The 25,703-nt window shown below is 44.9% G+C and overlaps 1 protein-coding gene across 1 annotated transcript in view; it reads left to right on the top strand.

Annotated features, from left to right (window-relative positions):
- JPH3 (junctophilin 3) overlaps nucleotides 1–25,703 on the top strand; it is a 159,490-nt gene that overhangs the window by 80,108 nt on the left and 53,679 nt on the right. Inside the window, exon 2 of the mRNA XM_073605721.1 lies at nucleotides 776–1,553. Coding sequence (XP_073461822.1) covers nucleotides 776–1,553 — 778 coding nt within the window. The remainder of the gene's footprint in view (nucleotides 1–775; nucleotides 1,554–25,703) is intronic.

Raw genomic sequence — 25,703 nt, 5'->3', positions numbered from 1 at the left:
TTTATTATCAATTCTATCTATCTATCTATCTATCTATCTATCTATCTATCTATCTATCTATCTATCTATCTATCTATCTATCTATCTATCTATCTATCCAATACATAACAACATATAAATTACAACTCCGTAGTGGGGCATTATGGGAAAGGTGAATTGTGTTTTCTCCGGTAATTGTCTCAGCTGGAATCTTGAAATGTTTTTTTCTATGAACAGTCTCTGTACACAAATACAACAAAGAAGTATCACCGTGTAGTTTCATAGTTGACGTTTGTCTTTGTTCCTTTACAGAGAATTATTTTTCAATTATCAGTGCTTTTCAGCCAATCAGATTCAATCTTCCATTCTTTCAGCTGTCACTTTCTTTAAAGAAGACCAGTCATTTCCACACAGATACTAAATGGGCTGCAGCAGTACAAGGCTTGTAGATCAGAAATACGGGGCCCCAAATCCCCAGCCAATCAGCTTCAGCTTTTTACTGGTAGTATCATGAGCTTCCCCTCCAATTGGAAATAAGTCCACTGATCATAGTTATGGGCCAATTGGAGATTGCAGGAAGTGGGAGAGCTCTTGACACTACCAAAAAGTGTTGAAAATGATTGAGATTTGGAGGACCCAAGGTGCTATAGTGGTCCTTGTATTGTCACAGCCGTCCCAGTACCTTTACGTTGATGGTGTCTATAGGGCACCTCGGACATTATTATTTCAGACATTTTGAATAATGAGGTCCATTGCAGTTTTTGGTAACGCTGTCCTCTATTTTTGTCTCTTCCAGGTACCTACCAAGGTCAGTGGGCCGCGGGAATACGACAAGGGTTCGGAGTGCGCCAAAGCGTTCCCTATGGGATGGCTGCAGTTATCAGATCCCCTCTTAGGACCTCTATAAACTCGCTCCGTAGCGAGCATACCAATGGCACGGCCATGCACCCGGACGCCTCATGTGGGGTGGCCGGCAGCCCCGCCGTGTCCAGGGGAGGGTTTGTGTTGATGGCGCACAGCGATGCAGAGATGTTAAAGAACAAGAAGAAGGGCATCTTCCGGAGGTCCATCCTCAGCGGCCTGAAGTTGCGCAAGTCGGAGTCGAAGAGCTCATTGGCCAGTCAGCGGAGCAAGCAAAGCTCCTTCCGCAGCGAGGCCGGCATGAGCACCGTCAGCTCCACCGCCAGCGACATCAACTCCACCATCAGCCTAGGCGAAGGCGAGACGGAGCTGTCGGTCATCGAGGACGACATCGATGCCACCACCACCGAGGCCTACATGGGCGAGTGGAAACATGATAAGCGCTCTGGCTTTGGGGTGAGCCAGCGCTCAGATGGGTTGAAGTATGAGGGAGAGTGGGCCAACAACAAGCGGCACGGCTATGGTTGCATGACCTTTCCGGACGGCACCAAGGAGGAGGGAAAGTACAAGCAGAATGTCCTGGTGAGCGGAAAGAGAAAGAATCTGATCCCGCTCCGGGCAAGCAAGATCCGGGAGAAGGTGGACCGGGCCGTGGAGCAGGCCGAGAGGGCGAGCAACATTGCCAAGCAGAAGTCGGAGATTGCGGCGTCAAGGTGAGGGGGACGGGGTTCTTGTGCATGTGCAATCTTGGAGGGAAGAGATACATGGTTGCCAACATTACCCCAGGTTGTGGGACAGCTGAAGGGGTGGAGCTTTACCCCGAAATAGGTGGGGTTAAGGCATGATTTAATATGTTTTGGTTGGAATTATATTGGACCAGGGGTGTGGCCTGCTTTACAGTGGCATATAATCAAGAATGTTGGGAAATGTGTAAGTAGAGTTTTAGTGTTAGGGTTAAGGGCAAGGTGTTAGGACTGCAGTTAAGGTGTAGGTTAGGGTTACCATTAAAATCAGGATTATTGTTAAGATTACCATTACGGTGAGGCTCAGTGCAAGCATTACTATTAAGGTGACTTTTAGTGTTAGGGTTCCCAATGAGGAGAAGTTTAGTGTTAGGGATACTGTTAGAGTAAGGATTAGTGTTAGGATTACTGATAAGGTAAGGGTTAGTGTTAGGGTTTCTGTTATGGTGTAGGTTAAGATGAGGGGGTACCATTAGGGTGAGAACTAGTGTTAAGGTTAGGGTTACCATTAAGGTTTAGGTTGGTGTTAAGGTTACTATTAAGGTTTAGGGAAAAAAATATCCAATAGGTGCTTAGACTCTGATGTGAGTTTGTACTAAGTAGTGAGAGGACAAAAACATTCAAATAGCTCACTGGCTCACAACAGACAAGGGTACCCACCAGTGGATACCCCAGCAGGTTACCAGAAAAAAAACACAAACTACAAATTTTAAGGTGAGCCAGACCAAAGAATAACAGAGTCCAAGTAAATTTATTAGCTATTTTTAAAAAAACAGCTAATGCATTTTGAGGATCAAGAACCCCCCCTCAGGGCTTCAGTTAAAGAGTGTTACCCTAAAAAAAAAAGGATTCTGTCCTTTTAAAGCATGTTATGCAGCACAGTGCTTGTGCTGTGTAATTTGGACCCCTGTATCACCTGAAATACCTGGCTGATCTTGCCTGGCTATAACCTCCCCCTTGTAAACTGACCACGGGTAATCATGGCTGCTGAGCCCTGACACTGTGGTCAGTTTATGTGCCTCCGTCATCTGCAGCTCTCCTCTCTGCTCTCCTCTGTCCTCCTCCTCACCCTGCCTGTCAGCTAGTCTGTGTGTGAGCCGCCCCTCCCCTCCCCTTGTAGCACCGCTCCGAGCAGTGCAAACATTACTGCTCACAAGCTCTGCCAGCCCCACTGCTAGTATAACATGTAGTATATACCATATGCCATTTTTTTAACATTTATCTTTTAAATACCTTATTCTTTCTTCCCGATCAGTGGTCACGTGACCGTCCGTTGCTCTCTCCCTCCGATGTATACAATACAGAGGGAGGTCACATGACCGCCCAGCAGGTGTCATAGGAAGAGCTCGGCCCTTCCCCCCCTAGTACATACATCAGAGGAAGAGTGCGACAGGCGGTCACGTGACCGCTGATTGGGGAGAAAGAAAAAGGTATTTAGAAGATGAATTTTAAAATAAAAACGGCATACAGTATATACTACATGTTATACTAGCAGTGGTGCTAGTACCTTAACAACCCCTTTAAGTTAAGAACATTGAATGGACTCAAAATAGAGCTTTCCTGTATAAATGATCTTAAATAAATCAGGAGAGTTACTGGCCAGAAATTAGCTTTCCTACTTCCTTCACACAGGAAAGCTCTGTTTTGAATCCATTCAAGGTAAGGTGACCAGATTTTTAAAATGAAGTCCGGGGACATTTTTTTTTTTTTTTATGGGCAAATGGTATACTATTTTATAAGCATATTTTCCTCAAATGATATATGCAGTGTATGTGGTATGTGTTTATGAAATGATTGTATGATATATACGTTATTTCTCACATTTCGTCCATGAGATTAAAAAAGAAAAGTTAGTTCTTAGAATTTTTTGGGATATGACTACCAAATGTTAAGACGATAAGAAGAAGAAAGGAAAAAACTTTTCAATGCATATTTTGTATTTTATTCTTACCAAAGAATTTTGGTTCAATAATAACAATATAAATGACCAATTCAGAACAGTAAATGATTGCATGGTAAGCAGAGCTTTCTTTTGGTGGTATTTAATTGCCCCTGGGATTTTTTGAAAAAACGTTTATCTTAGTTTCTGTTATAAAATGTTATAAGTAAGTCATTTTTCTCCTTCACTGATGTGCACTGATGAGGCTGCACTGATGGGCACTGATAGGTGGCACTGATATGTGGCAATGATGGGCACCGATAGGCAGCACTGATAGGTGGCAATGATGGGCACTGATAATGATGGGCACTGATAGGCGGCAATCATGGGCACTGATAGGCAGCACTGATAGGCGGCAATTATAGGCACTGATAGGTGGCAATCATGGGCACTTACAGGTGGCAATGATGGGCACTGATATGCAGCAATGATGGCCACTGATAGGTGGCACTGATATGTGGCAATGATGGGCACTGATAGGCAGCACTGATAGGCGGCAATGATGGGCACTGATAGGCAGCACTGATATGCGGCAATGATGAGCACTGATAGGCAGCAATGATGGGCACTGATATGCGGCAATGATGGGCAGTGATAGACGGCAATGATGGGCACTGATAATGATGGGCACTGATAGGCAGCACTGATAGGCGGCAATTATGGACACTGATAGGCGGCAATGATGGGCAATTATAGGTAGCAATGTTGGGCACTGATATGCGGCAATGATGGGCACTGATAGGCGGCAATAATGGGCACTGATAGGCAGCACTAATATGCGGCAATGATGGATACTAATAGACGACAACGATGGGCACTGATAGGTGGCACTAATATATGGCAATGATGGGCACTGATAGGTGGCACTGATATATGGAAATGATGGGCACTGATAGGTGGCAATGATGGGCATTGTTAGGTGACATTGATGGGCACTGATAGGTGGCAATGGTGGGCACTGATATGTGGCAGTGATGGGCACTGATAGGGGCACTGATATGCGGCAATGATGGGCACTGACAGGCAGCACCGATATGCGTCATTGATGGGCACTGACAGGCGGCGATAATGGGCACTGATAGGCAGCACTGATAGGCAGCAATGATGGGCACTGAAAGGCGGCACTAATATGTGCTGCATTAGTGGCAGTGGTGTCAGTGTTTCATAACCCCTTTGTGCTGGGGCATGAAGGGGATAATAAACACTGCCACCAATGCAGCCCAAAGGGGTTAATTAACTGCCGCTGGTCACTAATGTACCAGTGAACAATGGCAATACATTAACCCCCTGCATGCTGCATATTACAAGTAGCACTTTAGATTAATTAAACCCCCCCCCCCCCAAAAAGAAAAACAAAACTAAAAACTCTTCAGTAACATCACACATTTAAGCCAAAGCAGTGCAGCATTTTTAGCAGCTTCACTCACTTTGTCACAGTAGTGGACGCTCCCCGCAGGTCGAAGCATCAGCACTCCTCCTCTTCCATCCCACCGCCCGGCCTCTTACTGACGTCACACCGGGCCGGGCCTAGGAAGTTCCTGTTGGGCTGGGTGGAGATTCCTGACAGGGAAGTGACAGTGTACCGCTTCGCTGCAGCTCTGCTATCGTAGCACTGTGTAGCAGCAGCCGTCCGCCCCTGCTACCCGGGGACAAAACTGGGGACAGACTTGGTCCGGGGACAGTGGCCTCAGTCTGGGGACTGTCCCCGGAAACCAGGGATGTCTGATCACCCTAATTCAAGGTTCTTATCTGATTCCCTGATGAAGGGGGAGTCATTCTTGTCCCCAAAAATGCGCTGCCTATTTTTTAGCATAACTAATGAATTTGTCCTTTGGTCTTGTGTTCCTTCCATTTGTGAATGTTTTTTTCTACTATTAAGGTACCATTAAAGTAAGAATTAGTGTTAGGGTTACCATTAGGTTCAGGTTGGTGTTACCATTAAGGTTAGGCTTAGGGTTATCATTAAAGCAATATTAAAGCCTTTTTAAAAAAAAAAAAAAAACATACGTTATACTTACCTGCTCTGTGCAATGATTTTGCACAGAGCAGCCCGGATCCTTCTCTTCTCGGGTCCCACGGCGGCTCTCCCGGCTACTCCTTCACTACTGGTGGGTGTACCCAAGCAGGCACGCTGCCGAGCCACGGCTCCATGTATCCATTTACACATGGAACCGTGACTCAGCCCCCCCCCCATCTCCTGATTGGCTCACTGGCTGTGATTGATAGCAGCAGGAACCATTGGCTCCCACTGCTGCCAAAAGCCAATAAGGAGTGTGAGTCCCTGGAGAGGCAAGGCTCTCATGAGGGCTACAGCGCGGCCAGCTAGTTCTGGGATGCCGTCAAATGAATGGCATCTCAAATCCGAGTTCCGCGTTTTTTAATTCACACCTTGGCGCTGTCAAATCCCGCCCGCGATTCAGAACGCCGTAGTGTGAATGCAGCCTGAGGCCGTTTTCAGGTGTTTTAGCGCTAAAAATAGCACCTGTAAAGCGCTTGAAAACTGCCTCTCATGCCTCCCCAGTGTGAAAGCACTCTGGCGCTTGCAGGATGGGAAAAAGAGTCCTGCAAGCAGCATCTTTGTGGCGTTGTAGGAGTGGTGTATACACCGCCCTGCCTATTGGAATGAATGGGCAGCGCTTCCGAATCGCCGCAACACGGGCGGTTATAACCCTTTTTCGTCCGCTAGCGGGGATTAAGAGCACCCCACTAGCAACCGAAAAGCTCTGCTAAAATGACGGTAAAGTGCAGCTAAAATGACAGTAAAACGCCGCTAAAACGAGCGGCACTTTACCGCCAGAGCGCCCGCGACTGCAGAGAGAAAGCAGCCTTAATGTGAGGACTATGTTGCTGTTGAGGTGAGAAATAAAAGGATGAAAAGAATAGATGACGCTGGACATCCTCCGGCCAGGAAATGAGGCGGGATCTATCTGACGTGCTGCAGCTTCTAATGCACATTGTGAGAAGCTCACAGTGTGCGGTGAAATCAGAGTAAGCCATTTCAGTCCAGGAAAGGAGCCGGTACAACTGTGCAAGACTGAAGGGAAGACCGGAGGTCAGATTTAATGGTTATTTATTGGACAGCCATAGAGTGTTTAGTACATACAGTATATGTGGAGTTGCACTAGTCGCAAGGCAGTAAGTTGTGTCTGAGCACCTGCAGCTGTCACACGGAAGGAATTCCTCTGCTTGACCCAGTTCCCTTCCTAATCCATTAAAGCCTGTTGTGTTCACCTGTCCGCCCTCTCTGATCACCTTGATGCGCAGTCAGTGCCGTCGTCTCCCTTTTCAGACTCTCAGATGTGACAGAGCATACGGGGGGAATCGCTTTGTGCTGCCGCCCACCTACCATGTGTGTTCAGCGCTGGGCTCCAGCGATTCATCACCTGTGTGATCGCAGTGGCTCTATGGGAAGTGGGGGGAGGGGGAGGTGCAACGACACCCGTTAAAATCCAGACAGATCATGTGCCAATACAAAAAAAAGAGAGAGTGGTGCGGAGTGATGCTTTGCACACTAAAAAGGAGATTATGGAGAGAGACGAGACAGAAAAAGTGATCAGACATTACCGGAGCCTGACATTTGTTGTAAGGAATGATAATTCTCATGTAATGCAAGATAAAGATAGAGCTTTCTGCTTCTATGGGGTCTGGAGGACATAGCAGCCATCGCACACAATGTGATTCCATCTGGCTGTGATCTCACTTCATTTAGTAGTTCAAGTTTCAGTTGAAACATCAAATTGTGCACCCTGTATGTAGTTTAGGGGGCCAGATGCATGGATAGAGGGGGCTGCGCCTGTGCCCCCTAATGGGCGGGCAGCCACTGGTTAGTGTTAAGGTTAGGGTTAATGTTAGACCCCTTTCACACTGGGGCGCTTTGCAGGCGCTACAGTGCTAAAAATAGCACCTGCAAAGTGCCCTGAAAGAGCTGCTCCTTACACTCCAGTGTGAAAGCCCAGGGGCTTTCACACTGGAGCGGTGCGCTGGCAGGATGCTAAAAAAAGTGTATACCGCTCCTTCACCGCTCCTGCCCATTTAAATGAATGGGGCAGCGCGGCTATACCGCCGGCAAAGTGCCGCTGCAGCGCTTTGCGGTGGTTTTAACCCTTTCTCGCCCGCTAGCAGGGGGGTAAAACCGCCCCCGCTAGCGGCCGAATACTGCTGCTAAAAGGACGGTAAAGCGCCATTTTACCGCCAGCGCCCGCACCGCCCCACTGTGAAAGGGGCCTAAGGGTATTGTTAAAGTGAAAGTTAGCGCCAGGGTTGCTGTTAAGGTGAAGGTTAGTTTTAGGAATAATGTTAGGGTGAAGGTTAGCGTAACGGTTAATATTGAGGTGCAACTAAGGATTACCATTAAGATAAGGGTTAATGTTAGGGTCACCATTCATTTGCAGGTATGTGTTAGGATTACCATTAAGATAAGGGAGGGTTCTAACCTCTTTCAGTTTTTGTTTTGACATCTGTGTCCCATTGGGGAGATTTCCCTTCGCTTCCTGTCCCATTGCCACAACAGGAAGTGAGTGGGAATCCTGGCAAGTTAAGGGAATCTCTTGGAAGATTTCCCCTCTATTACTGTTCTAAGGACAACCCAAAATTTTGAATTTTCTTTTACTTTCAATTTTATCAGCAATTAAAGTTTCATTTTAAATTTATAATCGTTAATAGGAAGGGAGGATCCTCACCATGCCAACATCCAAAATATGTATATAAGGATTGAGAAACTCAAAAAATTGGTGGACTTTGTGGACACATAATGAGAGGAAAGATCATTAAAAAAAAAAGTATAAATTTTATTACAACTTGATTAAAAAACATATAAAGGACATACAAACAACACATATAGACACAATTATCAGTTACCCAATAGTGCAGTTACAGAGGGCTGAATCAGAAGTATAAAGATTGACTTTGTCATATGTCTAATAAAGACAATTGATCCAGTAACGCCTCCAAAAACTTGACGTGTTTCACTAAATTATTAGCTTCCTCAGGACAAATACTGGGTAGGTGCTGGTAAATCTGTGGCTCGGGGTTTGGGGACATCTCACAACACTAAATAGACATCCAAGATGACAAAGTTTCAAATCTCATGTGTGTACGTGTGTACGAAAACGATGTGTATACAAGTCATGTGGTCTATAGTAGACACAACTGATGTGTAGCAGGTATGTGAGTTTGAGATGTAAAAATGTCATAGTGTAGGCCAACAAGAGAGGTAAATTGCCGTGAGTTATCACTACAAACGTTTCCAACAAGATACCAACAGCCCCAATTATGACCCAAAAATGCAGTAACAATATATCAAGTGAATAACTACATAGGATACCCTACATTATGAAGACCGATAGCACATCTGAGTGTATAAGTATAACACTTATCCCAAATGGGAAGGCCTATTATTGAGGCCCGAGCAGATAATGCCGTGTAGGAAAGGGAGAGTTTACACCCCTTGGAAGATGCTCCGGTGTATACAGCTTTCCTCTCCGTGTGCAACCTTCCAGAGCACCTTCTCTTGTTGGCCTACATTTTGATATTTTTACATCTTGAACTCACATACCTGCCACACATCAGTTGTGTCTACTATAGACCACATGACTTGTATATACATCGTTTTTGTATACATATATATGAGATTTGAAACTTTGTCATCTTGGATGTCTGTTTAGTGTTGTGAGTTGTGAGTGTTATGTCCCTATTCCCCCGAGCCACAGATTTCCCAGCACCTACCCAGTAGTTGTGTTGAGGAAGCTAATAATTTTGTGAAACGCGTCGAGGAGCGAGTTTTCGGGGGCGTTACTGGATCAATTCTCTTTATTAGACATATTACAATCAATCTTTATACTTCTGATTCAGCCCTCTGTAATTGCACTATTGGGTAACTGGTGACCGCATCTATACAGGGTGTTGTTTGTATGTCCTTTATATGTTTTTTAATCATGTTGTAATAAAAAGTATACTCTTTTTAAATGATCTTTCCTCTCCTTATGTGCCCGCAAAGTCCACCAATTTTTTGAGTTTCTCAATCCTTATAATCGATAATGTTCTATCATCAACAGTGAAGACAGCATGGAAATTTTCATTTGGACCCCTATCCTTTTTTGGGGAAAATTTTGCCAGATGGAGGGGGTGATTGTTCTTGAAGTAAATGTCAATGTTAACTGGGTGACACGAGTTTGCTCTGTGCAGTGAATACCATAAACAATTGTTCTTTTTAAAAAATTCTCGTTTTCACTTTTTTTGTCATCTGCTGTTCCATCTCAGCACTGGTGATCTCTTGCAGCCTCTTTGCAGTCACTTCCGGTTTGCATGCTGCAGGGGTGGATGCATGGCATTTCTCTGGGCAGGTTTCCTGATATTGTCAATACGCCATGTCTGTGTAATGTGGTCTACATGGAAAGTCCATTGGGTGACATCACAGGAACACAATTAGGCAGGGGTGGAGAGTTGTCACCTTTTAGCGGGACGTGCCTAAACAAAAGCAAATAACCTTCATGACAGGATCAGCAGGCATTATTTTAAAGCGGAACTTCAGTCATTTATTCATCTTTCCATCTATTAAATCTTCTGCCCTTGTTGTTTTAATTTTGCATAGTAAAACATTTTTTTTTCTGCCAGTAGATCCCTTATACAGCCCACTTCCTTTTTCTTGTCTGGAAGAAAAGCCTAGGCTAATGACATCATGCGCAGCTCCCTCTCTCACTCATGTGAGAGTTTGCCAGGAAGGGAGGAGGGGTGAGTCATAAGAGGGCCAATGAGAGCTGACGAGCTGGAGGTGTGCCTCTGTGTGTCTGTTTAAATCCAGGAAGTGAACAGGCAGCAGCTTCAGCTGCCCACAGTTAAAATGGATGCATCCAGACTCAGTGGAAGGAGATTTCTGCAGCATATTTGGCAAGTACAGAGCCACAGTATATATTAAATAATATGCAAAGTGGTTGGAGGGAAGCTTCAGAATGGCAAAGATGTTTTTATTACAAATTATATGAGCAGACTGCAGTTCCTCTTTAATGAATTTTGAAGTGATAATAACAGGTTAAAGCGTATACAAGATTTTAGTGTTTGGGTTTACATTTACTTTAATGACTTCCTAAATTAATGCATAAAGGTATTAAGTGAGATATATACAAACACACTGGGGTCAATTCACTAACGTTTACCGCATGCAATAACATGGTAACATGACTAATTTGCATAAATTATCGCATGCGGTAAATACGTGTACACTGCTGCTGGTAGACGGACGTTTAGGAGCAGTTGGGCATTTTTTTTCAGCTGCCCCTGAACTCTCCTCTATGTTATCTTATCAGTACATGTACACAGGGGCGTTTATAGTCGTTTCCAGGCAGTTGTGTTTAGAAGCTTTTTTGGAACGCAAAAAAATGGGTTCAGGCGGATGTTCAGAGGCATTTGAAATGCCTGTAACAGCTTGTAAACGCTGCTAAACGCGGTAATTCACATTTAGCAGCGTTTTGTTTACAGTCGTTTTTCATTTTAACAAAAAAAAACATTTTTTTTTACAAACGCTTCTAGACGCAAACACGGCTAAACACGGCATGTAAGCATGGCTAAACAGACATTTTTAGACGCCGGTTTCTAGCTGTCAAGGTAAATCGTTTAGGATTGGTTAAACAACCTCCCCGTGTACATGAAGCCTTATGCAGTATTCACCGCAAAATTAAAAATGTGCTGGTAAATATCGTCAAAAAAAACATGTGGTAAGCTCTTAGTCCAATTCACAAACAGAACAGAGAGTAAAAAAAACATCCGATATTTATCACCAGGGTTTTGCTGGCGGTATCACATGCGGTATTTTCCAGAAATGGCCTGGGGGTCCCCCCCCCCACACCCATAGCTGGCTGGTAAGAAGCGGGCCAGGAAGCTGGCTGCCGAGTCCTTAACAACGGATGACTCATCAGCTGTCAGCGGGTTCCCTGCTGACAGCTGAATGTAAAAAAAACATTGACGATGGATCTACATCGGCGGACAGTTGTTTCTATTTTTTTATTAAAGGAATTGTCAAAAACTAGTGTACTGTCTTTACTCACTTTTTTGGGGGAATAGGTAGAGGTATTATATACTCCATACTCATTCACAGAAACAGGGGGGGGGGGGGGGCGTGATCTGGGGGCCCCCTAGTTAAAGGAGGCTTCCAGATTCTGATAAGCTCCACCCCCGCCTGCAGAACGCAGTCCCCTTCAACATGGGGACAAGGGGCTTTGAGGTGGGAGGGGGCATCTAAAGCACTCCCCATGTTTCGACCCTTCTCCATAGCAACTAGCTCAATGTGCTGAATTATTGCATGAAAACAAGTGGTAATTATTGCTCAATCGAACAAACACTGCATTTGTCATTTAACGCAAAATTCTTAGTGAACTGCACTTTCAAAACTGATTTAATTCAAGCACTATTTTACTGCATTTTATTGGCTGTTATTTAACTTCTAGTGAATTGACACCACTGCGTGTTATGTGTGTTAGTATATAGGAGTATATACTGTATATCATCATAGTTGAGTACTGTTCACGATATTATTTTATTTGCAATAAATATATACAGGACCACTGATGGGGGCAGCCCTCACTTACCAGGCTGGGCCCCATCAGGTTAGCAGAAGGGTTCAGTAGGGGCAACTCACAGTCCACCACCAGAATCCCCCACACCCATAGTGGGTGGTGTGGCTCAGCAGAGCTTACTGCATAAAAACTTCAGAGGATCAGCTGTGTGCCATGCAGAGGGCGCCATAACAATTCCTACAGAAAGGGCCCCAGGGGCCAGTGGGTGCACCCTCTCCTGGTGAAGTTTAACTCAAAAGGGTGCAAAATGTGGTGTATTGGGGGATCTAGGGGTGCCAAATTTAGTGTAATGGATGCAGGGGGAGCAGCGTGTGGGTTAATGTGGGATGCAGGGGGTGCAGAATGTTGGGTAATGTGGGATGCAGGGGGTGCAGAATGTAGGGCCAAAGGGGTGCAGGGGTGCAGAATGTGGCATAATGTGGTGTGTAGAATAATGTGGGGTAATGGGGGGTATTGGGGGATCCAAAGGATGCAGAATGTGGGGTAATGGGGGATGCAGGGGTGCAAAATGTGGGGTAATGGGTGATCCAAGGGGTGCAGGAAGCGGGGTGATGCAGGAGGCAAGGGGTGCAGACTGTGGAGTAACGCTGGAGGCAGGGGGTGCAGATTGTGGAGTAATAGGGGGCGCAGAATAAGGAGTATTGGGGAATATAGGGGATACAGAGTGTGGAGTAATGAGAATGCAGAATGTGGAGTAATGGGGTATACAAGGATGTGCAGGGTGTGGGGTAATGGGGGAATCAGGGGGTGTATAATGTAAAGTAATTGGGGGGATGCAGAGTGTGGGCTATTAGGGGATGTAGAGTGTGGGTGCTGATAATTGGGGGTGGAGTGTGGAGTGATGCAGTGTTGGGTAGTGGAGGATACAGGAGGTGTGGACTGGGGTAATGGGGGATGCAGGGGTGCAGAATGTTGGGTTAATGTGGGATGCAGGGGGTGCAGAATGAAGGGCAATGGGTGATGCAAAATGTAGAGCAAAGGGGGGTGTAGGAGGTGCAGAATGTGGGGTAATGTGGGATGCAGAATATAGGGCAATGAGTGATGCAGGGGGTGCAGAATGTGGGGTAATGAAGGATGCAGGGGGTGCAAAATGTTGGTCAATGGAAGATGCAAGGGGTGCAGAATGTGGGGTAATGTGGAGTGTAGAATTTGGGGTAACATGGGATCTAAGGGGTACAGAATGTGGGGTGATGGGGGTGCTGGAGGTGGAGAATGTGGGGTAATGGGGGATCCAAAGGATACAGAATGTGGGGTAATGGGGGATGAAGGAGTGCAAAATGTGGGGTAATGGGTGATCCAAGGGGTGCAGAATGTGGGGTGATGCAGGAGGCAAGGGGTGCAGAATGTGGGGTAATAGGGGGGTGCAGAATGTGGGGTAATAGGGGGTGCAGAAAAAGGCGTATTGGGGGATATAGGGGATACAGAGTGCGGAGTGATGGGGATGCAGAATGTGGAGTAATGGGGGATAAAAGGAGATGCAGGATGTGGGGTAATGGGGGATTCAGGGGGTGTAGAGTGTGGGCTATTAGGGGATGTAGAGTGTGGGTGCTGATAACTGGGGGTGGAGTGTGGAGTGATGCAGTGTTGGGTAGTGGAGAATACAGGCGGTATGCAGGGGGTACAGAGAGCAGGACAGTGGGGACTGTGGGGTAGTGGGCAGGATTGAGATGTACCAGGGGGGTCCTGTCAGGCAGGCTGTACGGGCCCCCATGATTTCTTCTAGTGGCTATATATATATATATATATATATATATATATATATATATATACTGTATATACACACATTTGTTGTGCATTATTGCCATGGCAAAGTCAGAGACTTGGTATGAATCATGCCGAGGACAGCCTGGTTCCCTGTCCAGATGGCTCCTCTCTGCCATGGCACTCCGTACAGCAGGCCCCGTCATGTATGGCGTCTGTCCATAGCTGTTACTCATTATGAGTCACTTTCCAGCATCTCGGAGCGAGAGCCACTTCTGTGTACTAAATGATGCTTCTAAGCATCTCTTGTCTCTCCTCTGCAAAATATGGGTCCGGAGGCAAATCCAGCAACCAAACGCCATGTGTAGCGTGCTGCGTATTGTGGGACTGCAGCTCATCCTAAGAAATATGCAATGGCACCGCCTGGGCCCACAGTGGCATCATCTGAAAATAAAACGTGTTACTCTTATAATACTATTAAACATTTGGGGTTGGTGGGTCATCTGAGCACCAAATCCCTCCAAATAATGAAGTCGATAACCTTGAAAGTTTAAATACCGGTAATAAATAAATATACATGGCACTATTCAGGAGCCAAGCAGAAAAATTGATCTAGAAAACTATTATTTCAATCTTTTTTGTTTATATTAATATGTTTGTAAATTGCATAAAACATATGACAAGGTTCATTTTTCTGTATAGATTGTTATACAAAATTATAATATAGAAATGATCTGTAAAATGATACAAATGTTCTACAAAATTATATTATACAAATGTTCTACAAAATGATACAATTCTACAAAATATTGTAGAAGTGTTGTACATAATGATACAAACGTTAAACAAAAATATACTGTATTATATAAATGGTATACAATATCATAAAATGTTATACAAAATCATATACAAATTTTCTACAAAATGATATTATAGTAATATGATACATAATAATACAAATGTTAAACAAAAATATATTATACAAAATGTTTTACAATATTATAAAATGTTATAAATGTTATATTATAAATATATAATATTGTAGAAATGTTTTACAAAATTATATAAATTTTATACAAATCTTATACAAAAATACACAAATATTATACAAAAATATATCCTAGAAGGGTTCTACATATTGATATGAATGTTATAAAATTTTATTATTTTGATATTTTGACCTGACCAGTCTGTATAACAAAATGAACCCTTTTTTATGTTCTCTTATGTGATTTTAAAATGTATTTACTGTATATTAATAAAAAATAATAATAATTAAAATACTTTTCTTTTCATATTTTAGTTTGTTAGATCTTTTTGTATGCTTGGCACTTAAAAAGTCTGATATACTTTCAAAGGTTATTTACTTTGTTACCATAATGATGGCGATGTAGGGAGGTAAATCCCTTTTAGATTGTAAGCTCTAAGGAGCAGGGCCTTCTGCTTCCTCCTGAATTTAATTGTATTGGAACTGCACTGTCTGCCCTCATGTTGTAAAGTGCTGTGCAAACTGTTGGCGCTATATAAATCCTGTATAATAATATTAATAATGATGTGTGGAGACTATAATGATTATATACCTGCAGAGACTAAGATCCCTGGTGGATAGACATTCAGCCGGCTCACCAGGAACCAGACAGATTTCTATCCATGTATGGGCAGGTTGGTTGTACAGAATTCAATCTACCGAATACCGATCCACTTCTGTTCAACCAGCATGTCGTATTTCCCCGCTCGATCAACACTGCAGGCTATAGCTGCGTCAGTGTATTCTGACGGAGGGGAAGTCCTCCCGCTGTCAGAATACAATACCTCAGCAGGGAGGATTTCCCCATCCAAATCAAGTGTGTGAATTTGGGAATAGAGTCATTGATTAATCTATGGGCTGCTTTAACGGGTCGTGGGAGAAGGTTCGTAGGCCTTCAGTTTCTTTATGGTTGGGTCACTCACAGGTTTTGTGGTCTTGTAGTGGGACATATCCACTCACTGGCCACTTTATTAGTTGTTCAATTGCTTGGAAACACAAATTGCTAATCAGCCAATCACATGGCAGCAACTCAATGCATTTAGGCATCTAGACATGGTGTAGGTGACTTGCTAAAGTTCAAACCGAGCATCAGAATGGGGAAGGAAGGGGATTTAAGTGTTTTTGAATGTGGCTTAGTTGTTGGTGCCAGATGGGCTGGTCTGAGTATTTCCAAAACTGCTGATCTATTGGGATTTTCACCATCTCTAGGGTTTAGGCTGGGTTCACACCGCCGCATGGAGCGACTCACAGCAGGGGTCCAGAGCATCCCTGTTCACCATTTCAGGTCCGATTTCAGTCCGAATTTTTGGCTGAATTCGGACCTGAAATGGACCAGAAGACTCACAGGACTCCTGTGCAATTCACACCGAAGATGCTCCAGAGATGTGTGGACCGGCTTCATAGAGAGCTGATCACAATCTTCTGACATGCAAATTGGATGCAGGGAAACCCACATCCAATTCGCAGTAGTGTGAACCCAGCCTTACAAAGAATGGTCCGAAAAAGAGAAAATTTCCAGTGAGCGGCTATTGTGTAGACGAAAATGCCTTGTTGATGTCAGAGGTCAGAGGAGAATGGGCAGACTGGTTCTAGATGATAGAAAGGCAACAGTAACTCAAATAACCACTTGTTACACCCAAGGTATGCAGAATATCATCTCTGAACAAACAACACATCGAACCTTGAAGCAAATGGAAACAGCAGCAGAAGACCACACCAGGTGCCACTCCTGTCAGCTAAGAACAGGAAACTGAGGCTACAATTCGCATAGGATCACCAAAATTGGACAATAGAAGAATGGAAAGTTATTGTCTGGTCTGATGAGTCTCGATTTCAGCTGCTACATTCAGATGGTGGGGTCAGAATTTGGTGTAAACAACATGAAAGCATGGATCCATCCTTCCTTGTATCAATGGTTTAGGTTGGTGGTGGTGGTGTAATGGTGGTGGGGGAGATTTTCTTGGCACATTTCGGGCCCCTTAGTACCAGTTGAGCATTGTTTAAACACCACGGCCTACCTGAGTATATTTGCTGACCATGTCCATCCCTTTATGACTACAGTGTCCCCATCTTCTGATGGCTCCTTCCAGCAGGATAATGCACCATGTCACAAATCTCCAATCATCTCACCACTGGACAATGAGGTCACTGTACTCCAATTTTCTCCACACTCACCAGATCTCATCCAATAGAGAACCTTTGGGAAGATTAGCATCATGGATGTGCAGCCAAAAAATCTGCAGCAACTGCGTGATGCTATCATGTCACTATGGACCAAAACTTCTGAAGAATGTTTCCAACATCTTGTTGAATCTAAACTATGAAGAATTAAGGCAGTTCTGAAGGCAAAAGGGGGTCCAACCGGGTACTAGCAAAGTGTACCTAATAAAGTGTCTGGTGAGTGTATATTACCTCTATGTGGAGTCACTGTAAAGGGAAGGTTAGTGCAGCCTGCATCTTTATGGTGACCATCACTAATAGGCTGTGGCAGGGGAAGGATTGTCAAAGCTGGACTGAAGATTGGAAACACATTGACTCATTGTAAACCTATGTTCAAACCTTTGCATGTTGGGAACACGCAAAACATCATGTGGTTTTGCACTTTCCCACCATGCAGAGAAGCACGCTGCCATTTAGCAGCCGTATGGCAGTGCCATTAATTTGTACAGCCAAAACTGCATGGTGCCGCACATTTTTTGGAAAACGGTCTAGGACTTTTTTCCTGTGTTTCTCGTGGAAAATGTTTTAAGCATCTATGATGTAGTGGGGATTTTCCTGCCATTCCAATGCTTCATAACAAAGATTTCCCTTCACTTCCTGTCCTGATGGCAACTGGGTTGATTTACTAAAACTGGTGCACTCGGAACCTGGTGCAGCTGTGCATGGTAGCCAATCAGCTTCTAACTTCAGTTTGTTCAATTAAGCTTTGACAATAAAACCTGGAAGCTGATTGGTTTCTCTGCAGAGCTGCACCAGATTTTGCACTCTCAAGTTTTAACGAATAACCTCTGTTTCATCAAACAGAAAGTGCGGAAAAGTCTCCAGCAGCAACACCGACACAAAAAAGAATAAATAAAAATATTAGGGTTGGGGAAGGCTAGAACTCCGAAGTTTTATTCTTGTATCCCTGTTACAGTTTTTCTCTCACTTCCTGCCTGATAAAACGTGGCCAACACGGCGGGCTCACCACGTGGTGGCAGAAATGTCCGCACAGTGACATGACGGAGGGCAGACGTCCTTCACACTCTCTTCCTCTAAATTGGGACTCTGATAAGGAGGCCAGGCGGCAGACCTCTTATCTGGAGACACAAGGTGCGGCTCTCCACTCATAATGACTACAACACACAAACTCAACAATTGTTCAATGTATTCATTACAGTGGAGGGACATTAGAGTGTGAGCTCCTCTGGTGCAGAAACTGATGTGACTGGTTCAGTGTTCTCTGTACAGCACTGTGGTATATGTCAGCACTATATAATTGTATAATAATAACAGTGTATAGTTGTGGATGGCGGGGGACTTTAGAGTGTAATGCCGCGTACACGCGATCGGACTTCTTGTCGGAAAAAGATATGATGGCTTTTTCGGCGGGATTCCGCTCAAGCTTGGCTTGCATTCACACGGTCACACAAAAGTTTGCTGAACTTTCGACCATCATGAACGCGGTGACGTACAACATTACGACGAGCCGAGAAAATTAAGTTCAATGCTTCTGAGTATGCGTCGAATTGTTTCCGAGCATGCGTAGGAATTTTGCACGTCGGAATTGCATACAGACGATCGCATTTTCGGATAGGAACTTTTTCCGACCGAAAAATTAAGAACCTGCTCTCAATTTTTTGCTGGCTGGAATTCGGCCACCAAAAGTCCGATGGAGCATACACACGGTCGCATTTTCTGACGAAAAGCTCTCATCGGTCTTTTGCTGGCCGAATTTCCGATCGTGTGTACGCGGCATTAGCTCTCCTGGTGCAGAGACTGATGTGACTGGCCCAGTGTTCTCTGTACAGCACTGCGGTATATGTGAGTGCTATATAAATGTATTATAATAATAATAATAACAGTGTATAATTGTGTGTTTGTGTGTGTGTGTGTGTGTGTGTGGGGGGGATATTAGAGTGTAAGCTCCTCTGGTACAGAGACTGATGTGACTGGCTCAGTGTTCTCTGTACAGCACTGCAGTATATGTCTATATAAATGTATAATAATAATAGTGTAGAATTGTGGGGGTGGAGGGGGGCATTAGAGTGTAAGCTCCTCTGGTGCAGAGACTGATGTGATGGGCTCAGTGTTCCTTGTATAGCACTGTGTATGTATATGACTGTATATGTCAGTGCTATATAACTGTATTATAATAATAATAATAAATAGTGTGTAATTGAGGGGGGGATATAGAGTGTAAGCTCCTCTGGTGCAGAGACTGAAGTGACGGGCTCTATGCACTCTGTACAGCACTGCGGTTAGGGTTGCCACCTGTCCAAGATTCACCCAGACAGTCCGGGGTTTTGAATCATGTGTCCGGGTTTCAGTCCTTCTGAAACCCGGACACATTATTCAGACAGGAATGTGGCTTTGAACAGGGCTTAACAGGAGGGTAAGGGGGGCACTATGTGCGCCACATTACTATTCTCTTTGGAGTGCCCAAAGGTGTCCCAGGTCTGTATATCCCAGGTATACAATCCTATAGTGTATACTAAAACAAAACAATTTTACTGTGCTGCTAAAGTGTTCGGGTTTGGCTTGAAGAAAAAGTGGCAACACTAACTGCGGTATATGTCAGTGCTACTCACACATATAATAATAATAATAACAATAATAATAATAGTGTGAATTGTGACTGGCTCAATGTTCCCTGTACAGCACTGCATATGTATAGGTCAGTGCTATATAAATGTATAATAATAGTATGTAATTGTGGGGTGAAATTAGAGTGTAAGCTCCTCTGATGCAGAGACTGATGTGACTGGCTCATTGTTCTCTGTACAGCACTGCCGTATATGTCAGAGCTATATGATTGTATAATAATAATAGTAATGGTGTGTGTTTGTGTGTGTGTGTGTGTGTGGGGGGGGGACATTAGAGTGTAAGCTCCTCTGGTGCAGAGACTGATGTGACTGGCTTAGTGCTCTCTGTACAGCATTGTGGTATATGTCAGAGCTATATAAATGTATATTAATAGTAAGGACTCTGTGTGACATGACGGAGGTCGGACATTCTTCACGCTCTCTTCCTCTGAAGTGTGACACTGATACAGAGGCGAGGCGGCAGACTTCATATCTGAGACACAGGATGCACCTCTTGACTCAACAACTACAACCACTTCTGGGAGGCCAGAACTTTTCTTTTTAGTTTTGACTTGAATATGGAAGGAGATGTGGGAGGACCCCATGCCATTCCTTTTTTTTTTTTTGCATGGGGCCCCCCTTAAAAATACACCTCAGACCCTTATTCGAGCATGCAGCCTAGGTTGCCACAAGAAGGCGGCAGCAAGCATGCCCTCCCCCACCCCTGTAACACACCTCCCTACTGTCCCTGATTTCGAGGGACTGTCCCTGATTTGGAGCAATGTCCCTCTGTCCCTCTTTCCTCCTCATTTGTCCCTCATTCTGCTCTGATCTATATAGTTGTATATAAAATGCACTTTTATCTTTCAAAGTGTTTCCCAGTGCTAAACCTTTCATCTGATTTCTAAATTGCTGCATTTGTACATTTTAAAAGCCAATATAAAGGAATAAAAGTGGTAAAAAAAAGCCCTTGTGGATTTAGTTAACCTTTTTTTGTGGTTAATTCTCCTTTAAGGGGGTGTGACAGGGGGCGTGTCCTATGCCTACATACATTTGCTAGTAGGTGTCCCTCATTCCCATCTCAAAATGTTGGGAGGTATGGTGTAATAATATATCAGGCACATGCCCCGCTGAAGAAAAAAAAAAAATGACATTGGGTCCCTCCTTTCCCCCTCCCAAAAAAAAAGGGGGGGGTGGAGTGTGCCCCCTCCCCCACCTCCTGTAGCATTTCAGTTCTGGCAATGACGGAGGCTCAGCATCACATATGGGCATTACTTATGCAAACACAGCCTGCCTAGGAACGCCCACTCCTTCAGACTGACACCCACCCATCAAGGTATTTTTATATTTGCATAACTCCTCCCATTAGCCAGCCCACTGCTTGCATCAGGACAGCGGGTCCTTGTGAGGAGTGCTGAGGCCGGGGGGGCCTGGGATGTTTTCTATCTACAGCACCTTGCCAGCCCCTCCCACCAGCCATGATCTGCCTGTATTGTATAGAGAAGCGCAGACACCCAGTGATCACATCAGTGGGTCTAAAACAAGATAAGTAATAAAAACATGTCATAAGTGTGTTGATGAGCGGGGAGGGGGGAACAAGGTAAGGAAAAATATAAGCAGGTTAAACTTCAGATTTAAGCTCTCACAAAGGTAAACGGAGAGGACTCCCGAATCTCCTGACTTGAGCTTGCTGCAGTGTTTGCTGGTTGGGATTGGACGCACACAGAGCGATTTGTCTTGTGGTTGGAGTCAACCTTTATTGAAGCCGATAAGAAAAGAACCGAGGAGGGGAGAAAATTTTATAGAAAAAAGTTGAAAAAAAAAAGAAAAAAAAAAAAGACCAGATGGCCAACTTGATCCCAAGAAAAGAAGTGGGAGTGATGACAAGTGTCGGCAGAAAATTCATTTGGCACAGCGGAATTCTGCAGCAAGATTATCTCACAGAATAAAAATGTTCTCTTATCACTTCTTCATCTGCATATCCAGAATATATCCAGGCAGAGGAGAGGACAGCATGGCTTCCCGGTGGACATCGCTGAGGTCCTGGGCTCCATTCCCCATAGAGTCCCCATAGAGTCCCCATAGAGTCCCCATAGAGTTCTGAATGTGGGCGATTAAATGGTTTCCACACAAAATTTCCAATCCAAAAAATGAGTGTAAGCTCCTCTGGTGCAGAGACCAATGTGAATGGCTCAGTGTTCTCTGTACAGCACTGCAGTATATGTCAGAGCTATATTTATTTATTTATTTTTATTTATTTCAGGTACTTATATAGCGCCGTCAATTTTACGCAGCGCTTTTACATATACATTGTACATTCACATCAGTCCCTACCCTCAAGGAGCTTACAATCTAAGGTCCCTAACTCACATTCATACATACCACGGACAATTTAGACCGGATCCAATTAACCTACCAGCATGTCTTTGGAGTGTGGGAGGAAACCGGAGTACCCGGAGGAAACCCACGCAGGCACAGGGAGAACATGCAAACTCCAGGCAGGTAGTGTATAATAATAGTGTGTGACTGTGGCGGACATTAGAGTGTAAGCTCCTCTAGTACAGAGACCGATGTCACTAGCTAAGTGTTTTCTGTACGACACTGTGGTATATGTCAGAGCTATACACATGTTTAACAATAATAGTGTGTATCTGTGGGGAGATATTAGAGTGTGAGCTCCTCTGGGGCAGAGACTGATGTGACTGGCTCAGTGTTTTCTGTACAGCACTGCGGTATATGTCAGAATTATGTAATATGGGATGGTGGTGGGAGATAGAGATGACACAGATGGAGTTGGATGAAGAATTTTGAGTGTGAGATGCTGCAGGTTGCAGAGTTGTCACCACCAGAGGAATTGCAGAGGGGATATTGGATGGTGGGAGAGTTGCGGTGTAATCCTGATAAGGAGGATGAGGCTCTCTCTCTCTCTCTCTCTCTCTTTTTCTCTCTCTCTCTTTCTCTCTCTGTCGTCTTTGCTGCTTCGGGGTTAGAATAAAGCGTGTTTCCTTAGACAGGCTAACAGCTTAATTGCTGCCTTTCAGCGCAGCTCTCTGAAGCTTGTAAACCCAACCGCTTGACTTAAAAAGCCCTTAATCTGTACAGGAAATGTTAGTTCATGAGCCTGCGTACAGTGAAAGTGATCTTGATAGAGTGGACAATAAGAGGGACCCCGGCTATTCACACTCCTTGTGCTCCTACCTTCTGTAAATTATTCCTGGGTGCTCCCACTTCCCCCATATTATTCCTGGGTGCTCCCACTTCCCCCTTATTATTCCTGGGTGCTCCCACTTCCCCCTTATTATTCCTGGGTACTCCCACTTCCTCCATATTATTCCCGGGTACTCCCACCTCCACCATAATATTCCTGGGTGCTCCCACCTCCTCTGCATTATTTCACGGTGCTCCCACCTCCCTCAAATTATTCCTAGGTGCTCCCACCTCCCCCATAGTATTACTGAGTGCTCCCACCTCCCCCATATTATTCCCCGGTGCTCCCACCTTCCCCATATTTTTTCTGGGTGCTCCCACCTCCTCCATATTATTCCTGGGTGCTCCCATCTCTTCTGTATTATTCCCAGGTGCTCCCACCTCGTCAGTATTATTTCTGGGTGCTCCCACCTCCTACATATTATTGCTGGGTGCTCCCACCTCCCCCACATTATTCCTGGGTGCTCCCATCTCCTCTGTATTATTCCCAGGTGCTCCCACCTCGTCAGTATTATTTCTGGGTGCTCCCACCTCCTCCATATTATTGCTGGGTGCTCCCACCTTGTCTGTATTATTTCTGGGTGCTCCCACCTCGTCTGTATTATTTCTGGGTGCTCCCACCTCCTCCATATTATTGCTGGGTGCTCCCACCTCCCCCACATTATTCCTGGGTGCTCCCATCTCCTCTGTATTATTCCCAGGTGCTCCCACCTTGTCTGTATTATTTCTGGGTGCTCCCACCTCGTCTGTATTATTTCTGGGTGCTCCCACCTCCTCCATATTATTGCTGGGTGCTCCCACCTCCCCCATATTATTCCTGAGTGCTCCCATCTCCCCCATCATATTCCTGGGTGCTCCCATCTCCGCCATATTACTCCTGGGTGCTCCCACCTCCCCCATCATATTCCTGGGTGCTCCCACCTCCTCTGTATTATTCTTGGGTGCTCCCACCTCCCCCATAATATTCCTGGGTGCTCCCAACTCCTTTGTCAGAATGGCCAAACTCACAGTGCCAGCAATGTAGCCAAAGGTGGTGGAGAAATGGCTGTCCCGCATCCGTGAGGGCTGTGGGGGCTTTCTGATGATTGTTCCCATTAGTACGGTGTATTGGTTACAGCAATAAACTGTTTTAAATTTCACATGGATTCCATCTCCAATTGATTCCTTGCCACCTCCTGGATCTGCGCTTCCCAATTCTCTTATATATTTACAGTATGTACAAAAAAGTTCCCCTCCCCCCTGTCCCCCTGTGAAATTCTGTAATCCCGAAAAAAACCCTTAAAGTCCTTGTAAAATCATGTAATCCGTTCTGTAAAAAGATGATATAATGTGCAGTGTGTCTCCTTGTGTAACATTATTGTGGAAAATACCTTATTTACAGCGGCGCTGGGCGCTCACGTAACCCGCCGGAGGTTTTCTTCCCCGCTCTGAATACTGCCGAGGGTGGGGCCAAGATCCCCACTAATGTCAGATGCAGTGGGAGGGGCTTCTGACATAAGCCAGGAGGAGAGGAGAAGATCTCCGGCGGATCACGTGAGCGCCCAGCGGCCCTGTAAAGAAGGTATTTTCCACAATAAAGTTACACAAGGAGACACACTGCACATTATATAACCTTTTTACAGAATGGATTACATGATTTTACAAGGACTTTAACTAGGGCTTATTTTCGGGTTAAGGCTTATAGAAAACTCACGCTAGGTCTTACTTTAGGGGTAGGGCTTATTTTCAGTGAAATTTTCAGGGTATTATTCCTGGGTGCTCCCACCTCCTCTGTATTATTGGGTGCTCCCACCTCTGTATTATTCCTAGGTGTTTCAGCATCCTCTTTATTATTCCTGATTGTTCTCTCCTCTTATGTATTATTCCTCAGTGCTCCCACATCCTCCATGGTATTCCTTTGTGCTCCCACCTCCTCTGTATTATCCCTGTGTGCTCCCACCTTCTCTGTATTATCCCTGTGTGCTCCCACCTTCTCTGTATTATCCCTGTGTGCTCCCACCTCCTCTGTATTATCCCTGTGTGCTCCCACCTCCTCTGTATTTTCCCTGTGTGCTCCCACCTTCTCTGTATTATCCCTGTGTGCTCCCACCTCCTCTGTATTATGCCTGTGTGCTCCCACCTCCTCTGTATTTTCCCTGTGTGCTCCCACCTTCTCTGTATTATCCCTGTGTGCTCCCACCTCCTCTGTATTATGCCTGTGTGCTCCCACCTCCTCTGTATTTTCCCTGTGTGCTCCCACCTCCTCTGTATTTTCCCTGTGTGCTCCCACCTCCTCTGTATTTTCCCAGGGTACCCACAGCTCCTCCATTTAATTTCTGGGTGCTCTCCCCTCCCCATGTAATCTCTGGGTGCTCTCACCTCCTCCATATTATTCCTGAGTGCTCCCACCTCCTCTGTATTATTACTCGGTGCTCCCACCTCTGTATTATTCCTGGGTGCTCCCACATTCTCCATGTTATTCCTGGGTGCTCCCACCTCCTCTTTTTTATCCCCCCCGATGCTCCTGCCTACTCTGTATGATCCATGGGTCCCCCCCCCCCCCCCCCGATCCTCCATAGTAACTCCTGAGTGCTCCCACCTCCCCCCATATAATTCCTGGGTGCTCCATGCTCTGTATAATTCCTGGGTGCTCCATGCTCTGTATTATTCCTGGGTGCTTCAGCCTCCTCTTTATTATTTCTAATTGTTCTCACCTCTTATGTACAGTGCTTTGAAAAAGTATTCATACCCCTTGAAATTTTCCACATTTTGTCATGTTGCAACCGAAAACACAAATGTATTTTATTGGGATTTTATGTGATGGACCAACACAAAGTGACACATAATTGTGAAGTGGAAGAAAAATGATAAATGGTTCTCAAAATCTTTCACAAATAAATATGTGAAAAGTGTGGG

This window comes from Aquarana catesbeiana, linkage group LG11 (assembly GCF_042186555.1).
Source record: "Aquarana catesbeiana isolate 2022-GZ linkage group LG11, ASM4218655v1, whole genome shotgun sequence".
NCBI classification, from domain to species: domain Eukaryota; kingdom Metazoa; phylum Chordata; class Amphibia; order Anura; family Ranidae; genus Aquarana; species Aquarana catesbeiana.
Note: the sequence above shows the minus strand (reverse complement) of the source record. Positions and strands in the feature narration are given on the sequence as shown.